The sequence below is a fragment of the Passer montanus genome, unplaced genomic scaffold, assembly GCF_014805655.1.
Source record: "Passer montanus isolate IOZ18808 unplaced genomic scaffold, ASM1480565v1 scaffold13, whole genome shotgun sequence".
In the NCBI taxonomy this organism is placed as follows: domain Eukaryota; kingdom Metazoa; phylum Chordata; class Aves; order Passeriformes; family Passeridae; genus Passer; species Passer montanus.
Genome location: NW_024359832.1, coordinates 3,542,841 through 3,561,580, shown reverse-complemented (window position 1 = coordinate 3,561,580; position 18,740 = coordinate 3,542,841). Strand labels below are relative to the sequence as shown.

The window sequence follows — 18,740 nt, the reverse complement described above, 5'->3', positions numbered from 1 at the left end:
AAAAGATAGCCTTATATACCATTGGATTTGCCTCTTCCTGGTAAGAGAGTGCTGTGAATATCCCAGCAGCTGAACTTGCTTTTTATCCAACAGTTGTATTTTGCATCAATTATTCCACAATTTAGTGTGCATTCAATAAGACACTTAGAGGCTATTTATTTTTCTGAGTTCCACACAGAAACCCCCTCTTTAACAATTTGTTGTTCAGAGACGCCCAAGTTAAATACATCCACTTGTCTAACTTACAGTATGTATTGCAGAGAGCAAATAAATGGAGATGATTTTTCCTGTATTTCCTAAGTCTGCTTTAATTCTTTAGGAAGAAACATAGTATTACATTGCCAAACAATTCTGAGCCTCAGCAATAACTGTAAGTTCAAGTAGTGAGCCTTGGCAAAACACCATTGTCTTTTCAAAACACTCTTAATAACAATTGTGCAACGTTTATGAAGTGGTGAAAGTGCCTAGATTTTAGTGAAATTCCCTTCCTGCCATAGTTCACAAAATTTCATTACCTCTTTTCTCTGTGAACCATTTCCACACTAGGTCTAACATTGCAGTGATCAATGATAGTTCACATCTAACTCCAGCACTCCAGATGTCCTAAGAAATTCATCAAAGCTACAAACTACTGACCTTACCCTAAACCCATCTGATTGCAGGCCAGTTGGCTTAGGTTTTCTTCCCACTCATCAGCACAAACATGGTTATCAGCAGCTGACCTGTGAACGGTCAGGAGCATCAAGGAATTCCTGGTTTTAGACAGTGTAACTGGAAAAAAAAAAAAAAGAAAACTTCAGTATGATTTCAAATAGTTTTATGGATGGAAAACTGGAAATTTACAACTACATTCAAGATTCTTCCAAGTTGCTGGCACTTTTCCTAGCTTCACATGCTGAATAGCTATGCAATTGAAAACCAAGGCAAGTGTGGTTATCTGAACCTTGCTAAGAGTGAACAGCATGAGACACTCAACAGCAAAGGCATCAAGAGGGTAAGAACAAACACAAACATTTCTAATTCACCAGTACAGATTTACATGGGTTGCTGACAGCCTTAGTTTGTATAGCCTTAATCTAGTTAGATGATCTAGATAGAAAGACCATCACCATTTCTTCTCTCTTCATCTGTACATAAAAACTCAGGAAATGCTTTTATCACATGCGAAGAAGATTCTTAAAAAGGTCCTTCCAAACCTCAGCATCTTCTCAATCTCTCCTCTGTCCACAATACTTTCCAGATTACACACTTCATCTATACATTTTCTTGCTATATCACTTTATCTTTGCACTGTAACACTTCACACTGAGCTTTTTCTTTCTCTTTTGCCCATTCCTTGCACGCTTTCCCAACCTCACCCCAGTATTTTCTTTGCTTATAGAGGGAGCACCTCTCCACCACTGTATTCTGAATTAAATCACCAGTGATTGCTGCCATCACCCAAACAGCACTTTGAGGCACTGCAGAGCAGACACTTACCACAGTCCCATTCATCTGAGCTGTCAGTGCAGTCTGCCTGCCCATCACACCAGAGCTCACGGGGCACACACTCATGGTTGGCACATTCAAGTTCACTCTCGTCACAAAATGCTGCAAAGACAAAAACATGCTTCCTCCTGAGAAAGACATGATCAAAGGGAAATTCACATTGAGATGAAAAAAAAAAAGGAGGATGAAGGTAGACACAGATCAGATTTATGGAAAAAGTAAATGAGGCAGATTTGCAACAAAATTCAGCATGATGCAGAAGGTGGTTGCTGCCATGCAGTGACAGAGGGCATTGCAATTCAGAGGGAAGGAAGAGTGTCTACAAATGCAAGATCTGGGATTCCTTAGTATCATTTGTGATCTGGTTATATGAAACCTGTCTAAGCCCCTCAGAAGGTGTAAGAGAAAATACTGTTCTGTGCTTTTTAGCTGACTGATCCAAATTTGTTTAGTTCTTCATGGCTTTTGAAAAAATTATTTTACCACAATGAATACCTATTTCCTCTCATCCACAGCAATTATATATTAATTTTTGAATTCACCTTTGCTTTTGAAAATTATATATTTATTTTTATATCCACTCTAGAAATAGAGAAGTGCTGTATATATTCTAGTTCACAGCTGGTATCCTTACATATGGATTTCCAGACTCTGTTCAGTATGGGAACCACAAGACTTCCATTTGCAAATGACCTTTAGTTTTCCCTCAACAACCTCCCTTCCAAAAGGCAGGTTTTATAGAAGTACAGTACCTTCCTCACTAATAACTTCCAGCTTCTATAAACCCCATCATTAGGGAATTCTGAGACCTGGCAGAAGGCAGAGAGGGAGAGAAGGCACGGAAGGGAGCTGCATTCAGTTGTGCCCATGTTTGGCTGATGTACAGCACTTTTCCTGCCATACAAGCACTTACTTGCAACACTAGTACAAAAAGTGCACTCCACAGTGAAAACCATACAGATAGAGCAGGCAGTGCTGCCTACCCCTGATCTTTCTAGCTCTGGAATAAAGCATGCAAAACCAGAAAAAGCACTTTAACTCCACCTTCCAGAGAGAGCATAATTCAAAAACTGGAAGCCCTCAGCTGGGAAAACTTTGCTGCCATTTTAGACTATTCAAGCCCCAAATCAAAAGCAGAGATGAAATATGCTCTGATAATTATAAACTAGCTTAACCTTAGCCCTTTGGTAATCTTTTCTCTGTCATGATCCTAATGTGTGATCACAAGTAAATCACTTTAATACCACCTCCACTCTTTAGGTTACAGCACAGAGCTTGGAAGTTAAGTGGTATAAATAATCTTTACAATAAAAAGCAGATTAAGAAATGTTTTGTGAGCTTCAGCTTCCCAAAAAGAAATAAAGTTTGATCTAGCGATACACGCAGGCCACGGTTCATTTTGGCAAACATATTCATAGGCTTCACTTAGCACATAAAATGCTCCTATGAACAGAATTCCAGAGACACAGGAGCAACTTCTTTTAAATCACAAAACTATATCCAAACATCCTAGAAAAAATGGCAAAACAGCATGTTTACTCAGAGGATGAAGAATTTCAGTTTTCAACCATCTTTATCAACCAATGATCCCTCCTTTCTTGTGCAGACTTTCTCCCAGTATGTCTTTTCTACTTCCTTGTCTTGGGAGCATGCCCACACACCAGGTTTTCTCCAGAGAAAACAATTCAGAGTACCACTAATATATCAATCAAAGTGGAGCTAACATCCCAAGGCACTCACTCCCAGGTTAGTATGCAGGGTGGGACTCTGCAAAGCAGCTGCTGTGTGCAGATGTTCCACCACTTCCCATCCCATTCTCAGATGGAAACAGTGGGAACAGAACTGAGGACAGCCCCCACAGGGGAGCAGGGGCCTGCTGCTCCCTGCCAGCACTTTGAACAGACTTGCACTGTGCACATGGACTGTGTGCCCGTGCCACCAGTGCATCCTCCTAAGTTCTTCATTGTTATCACAGTTTGGATTGTAGAATAAATCTGTGGAGCCAAGCAGGGAAACACAATCTAACAAATGCCAATTAGGAAAGAAAATAAACAAGGACATTTACCAAAAAACTGATCAGAAGTAAAATCAAGTAGAAATCAAGGAAAAAAGAGCAGTGACCAGCTATCAGCTATGCGTGTATGAAATGAAGTTGAGGAAACCTGGGAAAAGAAGTCAAAAATCTACAAGGAATAAAATTACTAGGGCACAAGAACAAGGAGGGAGAAAGAGAAAATAAAAAAAAAGAAAGAAAAAGAGGATGAGAGTGACCAAACAGAGAGCAAGGATCCAAGGATGTGAACAACAAAGGACATAAGACGAGGAAAGAGAGAAATTGGTGCCATAGACAAACTGAAAAGAGAACTGAGGGAATGACTAAGTCTTTCTGCCTACAGAAAGCATAAAGCGTTTTTACTTTGATTTATTTTGGACCCCAACATCGCAAAAATGTGATCAGCCTTTTAAGGGAGTAACAAACTGCATGAGTCCTTACAGCAATTCTTTTCATCCATCATGTCAGGGCAGTCTGGGAAACCATCACAGATCATGGTGTGCTTGATACACAGCTTCTTCAAAGGACACTCCCAAAGACCCCTTTCTCTACAACCTGCAGGCAGACAAGCACATTTCTGAAATACTTGTATGCAATATTGAATCAACTGTTTTCTTCCTTAAAAGTACTGAATATACACAAAATATTTTCAATTGCAATATAAATTTTAGAAGGTACCAAGAATAGTTACCAATGAAGAAATGGAAATAAGATTGGCACAGTGTACAATGATAAATGGATCTAAATATTATAACACTTCATAATATTCCTGTGTTTTTGAAATAATAATTGTATTATGAGTGTATATTATACATATCTATAATGGTTTAGGCATTAGCTCAATTAGCTCAAAACCCATACACCACTATTCTTGAAATACATTTACTAGTAATATAAGAACTTTTATAATTCTGCAATCTGTAGAAATTCCTCGGTCTTTCAAAAGCAAATCCTGTAAAAGCATGGAATCTCCATGAAACACTAGAAATACATACATTTTTTCTGGCAGTGCTGATGCAGAATCACAAAGAAAGGTAGAAAGAGAAGTAATACAAAATTATGTCAAAGTGCTTTGACAGAAAAATTCCTGTTGGTCAGCTAGAGGAAATTAAGAATAAGCCAAGCTACAATTTAGAAAATAGTTTTCTCTTGTTTTATTCCACTTTTTATTTCCATCAACTAATAAAATATTTTATTGTGATACCAGTTAAAATACTTTGATATACTAATGTCCTGCATGACTGACACTCTGGTTTTATGGGAAGCAATAAAAATTACATGTTGTCCTGACTAAGCCAGATTATTTGATTGCCTTGTTTGGCCTATAGATGATACTTTTCATTTTAATCTAAGAGAAAATTCAATTGCTAGCCCTGATGTTCATACATGTAAATAGTTCAGGTATAAATTTTAAAACAGTATTTAAAGCAGTACCTCTCTTTGCCTGGACCTGGAACTGGGAAAGCATATCAGCATTAAGTTACTAAGCAAATGCATTGTTTACAAGAAATTTCAATTCTGAAGTACATATTTTACAAATATGAACCAGAGAATCCCTACTGGATTACTGGAAAAAATCTACTCAAGTTTTACCTGTACCTGGATGTGTGGGGTGCTTGATTTTGTTTGGATTTGAAAAAATATGTAAATAAATGTTAAACCCCACAGAAATAACTAGCCTTAACCTTTGAAACAAATTTCTCATGATCAAATAACTTTCTTGGGTATCACAACTTTCCAGGTCTCCTTCTTGAGAATATTTGTGATAACTATTAATGAAAAAATAATTGAAACAAAAAAACCCCCTCTACTCTTATATAGAACAAGGAATGCCATGTTAGGATATTGATATGAACATTAAATAAAAAAAGCATAAACTCCCCATAATTTATGAACCTTTCTATTTTTAGCAGTGTTTACAATTCATTAAATACATGTTTCCTTTACTCCTCTTCACACATTACAGTGTTACACCGTGAAATGTACCAGGACTTTCCAAAACTAATCACACAGACAAATACAGAGACAATTCCCTATGAAAAATTCACTAGTTACTGAATTCAGTGTTCAATTACACTGCTTTGGTGGTAGACATCATCTACCGTTTGGAGTATTTATATTTCATCTCTAATTATTTTTGTGACATGCATTTTTAATTCAATGAAAGGGAAGTGAAAACAGAGCTAGGAAAACTTGTCAATATGTACATTACCCCCATCTCAAAAATACATTTTGACAAGAAATACGGTTTCATATGTGATCTTACCTTCATAACATGAAGGAAGTTACCAATTGTTATCCATATACACATTTCCCACACAACTATCATTAAATATTTAATGTCAAGACCACCACACTTTTCTCTCACCTAAAATACTACAGGTCAAAACCCAGACTGCAGAAAGTAGTGAAAAACAGTACTGGCTATGAAAGCAATGTCCTCAGTTTCTTTAGCAGGTCTAGGACCCTCTTCTGAGGCATAGCTCAGCAGCCAGCAATTTAATGCATTCAATTACAACCAACTATATTTAATACCACAAACTCTTGTGACATCTTTCATAATATTTTTTTGAAATTACCTTCCCTACACTTTATTGTACTCTGAAGTCTCACTTCCAGTAATCTCAGTCTGATTAGTCCGATTTTCTCCCCAAATCCCAGGGTAGATGGCACTAAAGTCTGAGGATTTCACTGCCATTGCTTGTGAGAGGTCCTCTCACAAAGCCCATGTGAAAGAATGGCAGGCATTGCTGACAGGAGACAGTGGCTGCTGAATACAGCTCTGCTCTGCATGGGCAGAGTATACCTCAGTCCCTTTGCATGGTTCTAACCTATATTTTCTGGCCAGAGTAGTCTAAGCATAAGAAAGCTGTAGCTAGTCTTTTTCAGCCTCCTTCTGCATGTACTGTAAAGCTGTTCCATGTCTATCATTTAAAGCACTTCAAATGCAAGGGTTTCAAATTAAACAGTCAGTGTTTTTTTAATGCTAGAAAACCAATTTAAAAGGATAAAGCTAATAAAATTTCAGCTGTCCATTTACACATGGAAAGATCATCAAGTTTTGATTTTGTCCTGCACACATGGAATATTAATAAGTTAGAGACAGTTACTCCTGGAGCTCTACAAGGACTTTTTGTTCTTCAGTAACAGTATTAGCCCTGGTCAATGTAATGTCACCCTGATAGCAGTAATTTCCTAGCTGATACAGTCTTCCATATTTATAGAAACTGATAAGAATTCTGCTGATTGCTTGTGACATTCTGTCTAGACTTTAGAGAGAGATCCACTCGAGAAATGAATGTTACATATTAGAACAATATTTCATATGTTAATGTCTAGGAGAATAAAATTATCCTAAAAGACACATAACAATTCGTTTTCTAAGGAGCTCAAAATTGGTGGTAACAAAAAAATATTTGGCAGGGAGGACAATTGAGACAATTGATTCAAAGTAAAGAGATTTCAAACTCTGAAAGAATCACCCTGATCATCAGTTTTGACTTTCCTTTATAACCCAAACAAGAGAATGACCTAATATTAAATCATATTTCAGAGAGCATATCCTTTTTTTTTCCTTTCTTTCTTTGTTACAGGGGTGGGGGAAGGGAAAGAAATAAAGAAAGAAAATAGAAAGTACAAGAATGATCTGGAAATTCCCAGAGACTGAGAATACATCACACATTGCAGGTAAATAAACCCTTGGCTACTGCAAACATTAAAACAATCTGCTTTTAAAAAGAAGCATTTTATAGGGCTGCCGAGACTGAACTTTAGCTTTCTGGTGTTGGATTTTATTTTACTGTCTCTGAGTAGAAATTCTCTTATTGACACAGTTTTGTTGTTCACATAAACTCTGCTTCCCTCTTAACCCATTCTCAGTTAAAAAAACCCCACACAGGTTGTGCACCTTAATCCTACTCTGCTGCAATGTTTTCCAGTCCTTTGCTCATAATCACACCTCTTCTCTAAATCCTCAGTGATGTATGATTATTCTCTTTGCCCCTAGGGATGCCAGGCCTGCATGCAGACCTCCCTGAAGGCTACAGCTTAGTCAATTAATAAATATTTAGAACTCCTTTCTCCTTCTGAAACTGTCCTGCCAGCATAGAAAGATACGTAGTGATCACGAGATTTCTTGATTATTTCAGGCTTAATATATCCCCTTAAGTTAAAAGTCAAAAGCATCTAAACTAAAGTAAACTCAGAAACATAGTGGAGAATAATCTCTGAGGGTTTATGCTTGTACTCGTAACTTGAGGTTGACCAATCTGAAAAAAACATGCAGAATCCACTTCAACAACACAATATATCATAATGACATCTTTTGAGTATATATCCTAACGAGAACATTATCGTGTATAAATTTAAAATTACATTTACAGATTCAAGATTTAATCTGCCAGGGAGTTAGCTCAGTAAAGCCTTCAACAACATGAAATTAAATCTGCAGAATTTTTTTAGCTTGATTCTTTAAGGAATACTCAAACATCCCAGAGTATGGCTATCAGAATCTAAATGATCAGTTATCACAAATTGTATTCATGTTGATTAAGAAGGATTCTTGCTCAGTATTTTTACTTATACTCTCTTAAAAAAAACCCAATACTTTTAAATATACAAAAAAAGCGGGTTCTCCTTCTCTGAAGTCTCATGTTGCAATTCAAACTAATGAAAAACAAAGCCAGCCCAGGGCATGTTTACCACAGCTGTCCTCGTCGCTGTCGTCCTCGCAGTCCGCCTGGCCGTCGCACCGCCGGGCCGCCAGGACGCACCGCCCCGAGCGGCACTTGAAGTGGCTGGGGGAGCATTCTGCCAGGACAGACAGACAACAGGGACAAACAGCAACCGTCAGAGAACAGCTCAATCGCGACATGGGCACTGATCTGTCACCCAGTCTGTTTCAGGAGGGTAAACAACACGGATAGAAGGCTCGTGAGACTGGAAAGATGCATCACGTGAGACTCTTCATAACTGCACCAGGAACGTGGTGGAGCAACATTTTCCAGAGCTCTCCCTTCCGTGCTGCCCTCTGTCAAATGTCATTGCTTTGCCAAATCACTGGCATGCAATGTTTAGACCATGGGTATGAATTTCCTTCCTACTCTTCTCACCATTGTGGTGGTGTATTATGCATTGAATAAATGTAAGAAATCCCCAGGATTAAAAAAAAACACCAATCATGGCATGCAATGTTTAGACCATGGGTATGAATTTCCTTCCTACTCTTCTCACCATTGTGGTGGTGTGTTATGCATTGAAATAAATGTAAGAAATCCCCAGAATTAAAAAAAAAACACCAATCGGGACAATTATGGGTCTATTTCAACTAATGAAAACCAGGTATAACTTTCCACTAATTGATCCCTTCACTGCTTCTGCCTCATCTCACAGTACCATTTTGGGATAAAGGAGTGGAACAGAGTTGGCAGATCTTTAAGGAACTCTTTCATTGAGTACTAGCAATTCCCTGGAGCAAGAAATCCACCAAAGAATTCTGCCAAGAGACTGGCATGGCTGAGTAGAGTAACTCAGTTTGGAATAATTTCCACAGTTTAAATATTATAATTTAAAGGGAAGGTATGAAAAAAACAAACACCAGTGACTTTGAGAACCCATTTAAATCTGTTATTTGCTGTAATATGTGTAGGAGGTACCTTCTACATCTTCATCTGGTGTTAGACAGGTCTGGTTGTCCGAGTTCTCATCTGGAAACTGAGTGCAGTCTGTATCTTCTGGCCACTGCAGACCTACAATCCCAAGCACAGCCTCACAGCGCTCCTTAGACTGTACACATAACGTCCTGAGGAGGCAAGGAAGAATTGCACCAAATAACTGAATTAATGGCTTAGAAATTCACAGATACTACAAGTTAATATTCCTAGCCAAAGTTAAGCATGAAGATCAAGAAAAAAAATCAGTTAAACAGATGTTTTAATATGAAAAAATACATATTTCAAAGAATGCTCTGGTTGAAACATTATTTTAAGTCACTGCTGTGCAGTTATGTTATAAATAGGTTAAAAATAACCAAATAAAACTGCTCACAAACATGCTCTCCACTGTAAGAGATGGCAGAGAATGATTTTTAAAAAGCACTAACTGCTGTCCTTCAGGGAAAAAAACCAAGTACATTTTGTATGAGTGAAATGCTACCTCTTTTGATTATGCTACCTCAGGAACCACATGGTTTCAGAAGGACAAAATACTCAAGCCTGCAAACAAAAGAGTGAAGACCTCCCCAGGGAATTCAATAAAATTAAAACTTTAGGAAAAGCAAAACTCAGACCAGCCCAGTCTTGAGGCTGTTCTCAGTTACAGCAAGAGAATACCTTCTACATCTTCATCTGCTGTTAGACAAGTTTGGGTGGTCAAATTGGGAAAAGGCATGAATAAAGTCCTTCTGCAGCATTTTTTAAAACCATATAAAAGATGGAACTCACTAAAAAATTTGTTCAGTCCATTGAGACTGAAAATCATCCATGGTGTCTCTCAAATACCAAATGCTTCAAAATTACTAAGGTAAAAAGGCATAATAGAAAAATCCCCTAATGTTTGAAACATTTAGCCACTACTGTTGTCTGGCATCCTAGTAGGTTGAAAAATATTCAACCAAAGGATCCCACCCTTCTTTTTTTTTTTTTTCAATTTCTTTCATGTCATTTTAATTTGCCTGCATGTATTTTGATTATTTACACATCTTCCTTCTAGAGACAGTTCTTTCATGGAAGGCATCTTATTCCACTCATTTTCCTTTGACCTTTTTACAAATTGAATTTTTTTATTTTCTTGTAATTAGCTTTGGAAAATGCTGTGACCAAAACCAACAAAACAAATCTATATAGGATTAATTATTTTATGCTATTTTTTGAAAATGATACAGTATTAATCCCCCCAAATTTAATTTTGTTTTGAGGAATTAGATGAAGAAAAGTCAATGTTTTTCCACACCAAACAATTCACCACTGAGTTGAATAACCAGATAGAAAGCATTGATGTCAGTCAACCAAGTTACAGACTCTCCTTTTACATCCTCCTCAGTATCAAAAAGGTTGACTGACACCACTTTATAACCTCAGATTTCTGCATGCCAGAATTTTTGTTTTCCAATGACAAAAAACAAAACCCACAAAACAAACAACAAAAATATGGTAATATAGCAGAGACATCTAAACCACTTCTGTCCTGTATTCTCTGCATACTCAGATCTTTGGTCAAAGCTGACCTTTTCCAAGGCATTATCAGCCACTTGTCTGTCTGTGGTGAAAGAATTAGAATCTATTTAAACATCAAAGTAGGCATGGACTAATATTATCAATACCTTATCAGAGATGAAGAATAAAGTTCAAAAATTGAAAACATACTTGATACATCAATGAATGCTATAAATAACAATAAGTTCAGTTCCTTCCAAAAAATCTCTTACTTGTGTTTTTTTTTTAAATTTGAATAAAACTTTATGGAGACTGTTACAGTTAAACAAAGCATGACAGCCAAACTAACATAAAGACAACAAAAAGCCTTGCAAAGCAGGGACAGCTGCTTTACATAGGGGAAGTAGAATTAAAATAATTTAGTTATACCACCTGGAATGAGAAAACAGATCCATGTGCCTGTATTAAAAAAATCTAATGCATCTCTGAAAGTTTATACTATAGTAGATCCAGAATTATAACTTTATTGCACAATTCATAGTTGGAGAGTACACTTTGACTTAAAAAGTGTAATGCTGAAAAACTGCATTACCTGAGTTCAGTTTCATATTTACAGGAAAAGACAGGTAAAACAAGACATATGTCCTGTTAAGCTCAATTAATCACTGATATATTTGAACAAGAGGGTAATTATTTTGAAAGTCAGCAGCAGAGTCTCAGAATATAATTTCTGTTCTGACAATGTAACATTTTCTCTTCTCAGAGCTTCAAATTGTAAAGTAGATATACATTTATATTGAAATGTCAAATTTATTTAATTTTTATTGGTATGAGTTTATTTTTGTTTTCATTTCTAAAACATTTTTAGGTTTTTACATCATATAGGTATCTGAAATTCTCTCTAAAATGTTATTGTTCAGCAGATACTACAGATCTAGTGGCACCTCCAAAAGTGCCCCTTCCTGATAAAAACATTCTGTATCTGTGACCTAACATAAGAGTGAAACCTAAACACCCTCATAAAAGTAGAGCTTTGAATCCTATGATTTAAAGTTTTATGTTGCATATTCAATTTGGTCTAAATCTGGTGTTACCCAGTTTTGAGCAGGAAGTTGGACCAGGTGACTTCCAGAGGCTCCTATCAAATTTAATTGTTCTGCACATTCTATAAGTTCCCCTTCATGGGTATAATACTTTAAATGGGAAGACTATTCAACTGTATCATGACACTTCCTAAAATCTGTTAGCTAGGTATGATGGTAAAAAGCCTATAATTTAACTTGTGTCCCTCTACTTTAGAATAAATTAATCCCATTTTTATTTATTTTACTGGTTTCTTAAAAAACAAACAAACAAACAAAAAAACCCCCAAAAAAACACAAAAAACACTCTTTCAAACTAGGAAGCCTGACACAGAACTTACATAAACTCCTCTGTAACTTTGAAGGTATTCTGTATGCAATATTTTCTTTCCCATTAGGTTCCTATGTGAGAATTTAACAGTATGTTCATAAGCTTCCCTGTGGTTCACTCTTACCTTGCACTAAGAAGCAATCACTAGACAAAGAAATGTTATCTATTTGCCAACAGCTATTACAAAATGCTAATCATCAAGGCCATGAAATGGCAATCATCAAGGACATGAAATTTAACAAGAACAAATGCCTGATCCTGCACCTAGGATGGAGTAGCACTAGACACAAATTGGAGAGCAACCCTCCAAAGAGGGACCTGGGCATGCTGGTCAGCACTTGCCTTTTCCTATTGAATTCCAAAGTAAAATTTTTGGCATTTTTAATGAAAGCATAAAACTGGGAAAAACTACCATGACAGACAGTCAAGAATTAAATGAAATATGGTTTAGTATAGTACCTGCAAGGTGGGATCCGCTGATTTGTATGGGGGTCACATTTTGGTACTAAGATGGTACAGGCAAAAAACATCAGGTACTTGTAGCAGTTGGTCTGAACCAAAGCTGGGAAAAGGGAAGACTCCCAGCTGATAGAGGCCTCCTTCTGTGTCCTGTGGCCCAGGTAGTTTGGGTAATAAGTATAGTTGTAAGGCAAGTTCATACAAAGTTCCAGAGTAATTGGTTCACACTGACCTTTCAGAGAGAGAAAACAAACAGAACCACAAATGGTGTGAGATTAAATACAGAAGAAATAATTCCATACTTATTAAACAAATTTATCAGTCAGGGGATATCTTCTCAGGCTTGAAAAACTACAAGTTCCAGAGCTAGAGATCTGTTATAAGCCTATTCATACCAGTAAAGGTGGGTTTGAATCCTGCCTACCTCATAACCCATTAAGATATTTTTATTTCCTTATTAATATTCATTGACTTTCTGAGCAACATCTTAACTTTAAGGTGGTACAATAAACCATCCTTAAACCAGGACAGTGTGCACTGTACAGCAACACACTGGTGTACCTACTATGCTACCATGACACACCTCACACTGACAGAGCAATTGCCAAAATTAGACAGAAATCATCAGATACTTTGGGTTAGAAAGGATCTCAGGAGGTCTCTGCTCCAATGCCCTGATCAAAGCAGGTCAGCTCTGAGGACTGATCAACCTTCTCAAGGCTTTAGATACTCAGGTCATAAAAAATCTTCAGTGACAGAGACTGCACAATTTCTCTAGACGCCAGGATTTGCTTTTAATTCTTTTCCTTGTTTACCAAGATCTGAAGGAGGGGAAAATTAGGTTATGTATTGCACCAGCATTGAGCAAGAGACAGTCTACATGCTAATAATTTAATTTGGGTAAGACATAACTAATAACAAATTAGAATGGTAAGCAAAGACAAAACAGATGCAACGGCTACAAGTCCATATAATTATATATATTATAGCTACATACAAAAATATTCCAACTTTTGGGAGTTTATCGCAACAAAATTTGAACTAGCCAAGTATTTTGGATTTCTAAAAATTGTATAGCTTTTGTATTTCTTCTCACTCTGGTATTCAGAAACATTTATTTTTCAATTTTCCACCATAACACAAAACTACAGACAGAATTTCACTTCAATCAGACTCAAATTCAACTTTTTATTTAGCAATGAGATGATTGTGAAATTATTTAAACTTATTTACTCTGGATATATTGAGAAAGATTTCCACAAAAAAGTACACCATTCAAAAGTTTAAAAATGCATATATAAGCCTATTCTGTGAGCAATTATACCTTAATTAATATTCTCTGTTAGCCAGTTGCTAGCATCAGTTGCTAGTACAGTGTGAGAACTGTGTCATCCCATAGCTGTATCTTTGAGACAAGTTGCAAGAAGAGCCAACAGTCAATTATTCAGCTAATCAGCAGAACTGGGTACTCTTTCTTGGTCTGGCATTTGGTGTTGTATCTTGTTTACTATTTACTCCTAATCTGATGATCACAAAGCTCATTTTACATCCAGCTTTTCCTCGCTGCTAAATCCTGGCATACTACCAATACTGAAGTGTTTCTGCTGCCTCCAACCACTTAGTCACATCTTTAGGACACATGAGGTTCAATGACTTTAACAATTCTCCTCACATTACTGCCATTTCCTTTCCTTCATGATGAACAACCCCCTGTCCTTCCACACTTTTGCCTCAGATCAGTTTGGGCTCATTTTTTTGATTTTGGCCAGTAAACATCTTTCTTGTATGGATTTAAGGGAATTCTGGAAGAAAATCTAGTCTACTGAAATGCTGCTGGAGGATAGCTCTTTACACTTTTTCAATATGATTATAATTTTTCACAGTGTGTTTAGAAAGCTTCCATTACGTTATGTGCAAAAGTGTCACTGTAGGTTTGAAAACAATAACATTGACTCTCACACTCAATTCCCAACAATCCAGAGAGTAATACAGAGAACATAAGCTCCAGGGGAACATCTGACTCATTTTAAGTAACCCAAATGTTAGTCTTTCCTTCTGAGTCTGTCCTACAGCTTAAGAGGTCCTGCTACTCCTTATCTATAATACATGTCCAACCTAAGAAGTAGGGAACAAGGAATAAAATTCATTGCATCTTTCATCCTGAGTTAAGAGAAGAAAGAAGCCAAAACAAACAAAATAAAAGTTAAAAAACAACCCATAAACAAAAACAACCATCAAAAAAAAAAAAACATCCAAAAACCCCAAAACAAAACCCCCCCCCAAGCCAACAACAAAAAACCACCATAAACCAAGACATTGCCACATAGACTATGCCTGGATTTGCATCTTTCATCCTGAGTTAAGAGAAGAAAGAAGCCAAAACAAACAAAATAAAAGTTAAAAAATCAACCCAGAAACAAAAAAAAACACCCCCAAAACAAACAAGAAACCCCCCCAAGCCAACAACAACAACAAAAAACCCCACCACAAACCAAGACATTACCACATAGACTATGCCTGGACTTAAGATCTTCCTGTGTCTATTATTAACTTGCTCTCTTCATTGGAGTCTCTATAACCACTCTGGGCAATCTATGTCCAGTCACACTTGCAGTAAAAAAAGTGCTTATCATCAGAGCTTCATTATGCTCCTGTGTTTTATTTTGTGCCAATTGCCTCTGATCCTGTCACTGAGCCCTGTCTTCTTTACTCTGCCTCTGCTCCTGTCACTGAGCCCTGTCTTCTTTACTCTCTCCCTTCAGACAGCCATTCTGTTATCCTAAAGATATTGTACATTATATATTATACATTATAATGCCAGCCTAAACTAATCTGATATTATCACATTTGGAAGACATCCATCATATTCAATACTGGGAACTGTGGCCTACACTTTGGAATTTTTCAACCAGATAGTAATCTGGGCCAAGAAGTACTGCTTTGTCAAAACTGAAATTTTTCATGAGAATTCTCATGTCTCACCAAAGACAAAACAACTCAGGTCAAAATACGAAGAACAAAAATAATATGAGAAAAAGACAATAGTACTTCCAGATGTTATGCAAGAACAATCTCTCCCAAACTGTCTTGCTGTTCCATTGTGTATAAACAATTAAATATTCACTGGACTAGAAAAGGACAAAGTGAGATGATCCAGAAGACTAGTTCAGACTATGTTTTACTACAGACAGTTGCCCATAATATGTCAAGGAAACATCTTCACTAAAAAGCTCTTGGGTTTCTCGTAATATGGCACAGGAACATTGCTTTACAATTCAAATACTACATGTCAAAAATCACAAAATCAAAGAGTGGTTTGGGTTGGAAGGAGCCTTAAAGATCATCTTTAATGGGAGATCCTATTGCTCTTAGCAGTTAGGGGGCAGGTCTAAATCAGATGGAACCAGACCGCTTTGGAGCATGCAGGGATGGGATTAGAGGCAAAAGACATGAAAGAATTGCAAAGATTTATATGGAAAATAGGTTTTTAGAATGGAAGTTCTCTAACAGTGAAACAGATCTCTCACAAAGATTGTGGAATCTCTGTCCTTAAGGATAGAGTTGCTCAGCTGCACAAGATCTGTATGGGCAACATAACTTAATTGGCACTGATTTGATCAGGGGTTTGGGCTTGTTATCAAAGGTGTTACCCAGCTTCCTTCTAATGATAAACACGGTATGTAAGATTATTCCTTTACAAAAATGTAGGCAAAGCAATGGCAGAAGCATATGTAAAGCATTTATGATTTATAAAGTGTATTATAGCTTTACTTTAGCAGCATCTAAAGGCCCCAGCATGAGTGGTGTCTGTCTCAAACACTTGAAGGCAATAGTCACAACTCTAGAGAGAATATGGAGTTTGGACTAGTTGACCTTCCCATGTCCATTCTATTCTAAATGGAATGACATTATCCACACAAGCTACCATATAGCATCAAAGCATACCTTGCAGAGAGCACAAAGCAATTACTCATGAATTGTGTAAAAATAATCTGTAAGTGAAGCCAAGTCTGTCCATCTGTCAAGGTGACCTGAATTGATGTGACTGTATTAACGCAACACTAAGTTTTAATTAATTTTGAGTAATTTTTCACACAGTTCTACCCAATTTCAAAACATAGACAAATCTATTTCTACTGATTACCTGTTCACATAGCACAATTGAGAAAAGCAGCTATTCAGAAGCAAGTGCACAATTGGTACAGGAACCTTGCATGGAGTGGTACAGTGCAGCACACAGGTATGAGGACACACAGAGCTGAAGACCCTGATCCTCCTACTGTTTGTATTGGTCAAAAGTATAATTAGTTTTTACAGTTTGAATACCAAAATCATTCCTTCATAAACATCTGAGAGTTCTCCAGACTACTAAATACTGTAACATAGGGTTCTTTATATTGTGAAAATAAATCTTCTGCTTTACACTTACACTGTGCTGTTTACTTTACATAGACACTGAATGTCATTAAATGCTAAGAGAAAGTGCAACAATAAACACCCATGCAGAAAACATAAAATTTTACAGAAGAGAAAATTAAAATACCTCAGTGTCAAATGTTATAAATCCTAGTACATCAAGAGCTTTGATGACCTATTTGCTTCATATGATAACATATTGCCCTTTTCAAAGCTTAGTCATTAGACATCTACATTAGCTAGAAAATTACAGTATTACTTACTGTGTTCTACTCTGCATCCTCATTATAAACTAGAACACCCTAAAAGAGTTAACAGTATGAAGCACAGGACCTACTTACTGCAGTTTGCCTGGCTGTTTCTCATCTCACAGGGAGAAGCTCCACAGGGATCAGGGCAGGAAGAGCACCTCTGGTCTCCCTCCTGACAGAGGGTTTGATCTGAGGGAAGTAGAAAAGTACTTTTCAAATTGTTTACCAGACTAATAAAAATGACTGGAGCATAATGAGAAAGTACAGTGTTTACATAAAAATTAAGTATTTCCTTTACATATTTCAGTAAGCACCCAATAGCATTTCAAGTGCAGCAAGGAAGAAAAGTGTGCAACAGTGTTCAGTTGTCACTTTTTCTTACCCCTCTATTCAATATAAAAAATTATATCCCAGTTTCTGATTGAGAGGCATGGATCTCTGAAAGACATTTACCAAGCAGAACATGAAAAGTCATGCAAATTATATTTCAAAAAGAACAATAGGTTCTAGCCAAAAGAGAACACTGTCTAGGAATTATTCTTCAATGCGATTCAGTTGGTCTGCTTCTCATCTTATGATTGTTTTGGCTGTCAATATTATATAATAATAATAATATATAATAATATAAAAGACATCCTGAAGAAAGATCAGAGATGAAGACTAATTGTCCTCCTTTGACTGGTTAAAAAACAAAAAACAACAGAAAGAACTCCAAAAATGCTATGGTCCTAATGATGGACTTCAGAACAAATAAAACCAGCAATTCATCAAAAGTTTTTGAACTACTTGAGTAGTTACTTGATCTGACAAATCCCTGGACTTCTCGCTCTCATAGTTGTGCTAGCTCCTTTCCAAACTATTATATTCTCTCTTCCATGTGTAAAATGAGTCATTTAGTTTACTATTCTGTAAGGAGAGAGTAAACAGATGGTGTTCATCATCTTATCCTGTTCAAAATAGCTTACTGCCCTGATTGCTTAGTATTTGTACTGCACTACTGCCCATGAACATTAATCATTCATCCCTCCATTGGACATACAGAAGGTGCTGAAGAAAGATCTAGTTTCAATAAATTAGACAACAATCTTGTCTAAAGAAACTGATGATATAGTCATATCTATCATAATTATGTGTATTTACTTCCATTCATACATGTTATATATTGAAGCAAAAGAGGTAATTTCTTTGCTATAGTGATTGTCAATTTTATTTTACAGCTGCATCTGACTGCAAAATGGAACTTGAAAGGCAGGAAAAGCCTTTTGACTTCTAAAGCTATCCCAAATATTTACATTAAATTTATTTTTAAAGTTTGCTCCAACTCCTTCCTATACTTTAAAAATCCCTGTGCTACAAGGTAGATTCTTTTGATCCTAGCACAAATAATGCCGAATTTTTACAAACACACTGTACCCTGTCTTTTGAAGAGATCACAGAAACAACTGTGAATGCATCTATATTAGATTTCTATTGTCACAAAATGAATGAGAGCAGTACTCACAGACAGAT

General features: G+C 36.6%; 1 protein-coding gene across 3 annotated transcripts in view; it reads right to left on the bottom strand.

The window, feature by feature from the left end:
- Positions 1-18,740, bottom strand: part of CORIN (corin, serine peptidase) — a 120,918-nt gene that overhangs the window by 25,809 nt on the left and 76,369 nt on the right. For all 3 annotated transcript variants that reach the window (XR_005626499.1, XM_039698906.1, XM_039698907.1), the window contains exons 10-16: positions 17,322-17,420; positions 12,565-12,796; positions 9,196-9,341; positions 8,243-8,350; positions 3,983-4,096; positions 1,480-1,590; positions 642-771 (exon numbers count right to left, since the gene is read on the bottom strand). Coding sequence is in view for 2 of the 3 variants with exons in the window: in XM_039698906.1 (XP_039554840.1) it covers positions 642-771; positions 1,480-1,590; positions 3,983-4,096; positions 8,243-8,350; positions 9,196-9,341; positions 12,565-12,796; positions 17,322-17,420 (940 nt within the window). In the remaining variant the exon portion in view is untranslated. The remainder of the gene's footprint in view (positions 1-641; positions 772-1,479; positions 1,591-3,982; positions 4,097-8,242; positions 8,351-9,195; positions 9,342-12,564; positions 12,797-17,321; positions 17,421-18,740) is intronic.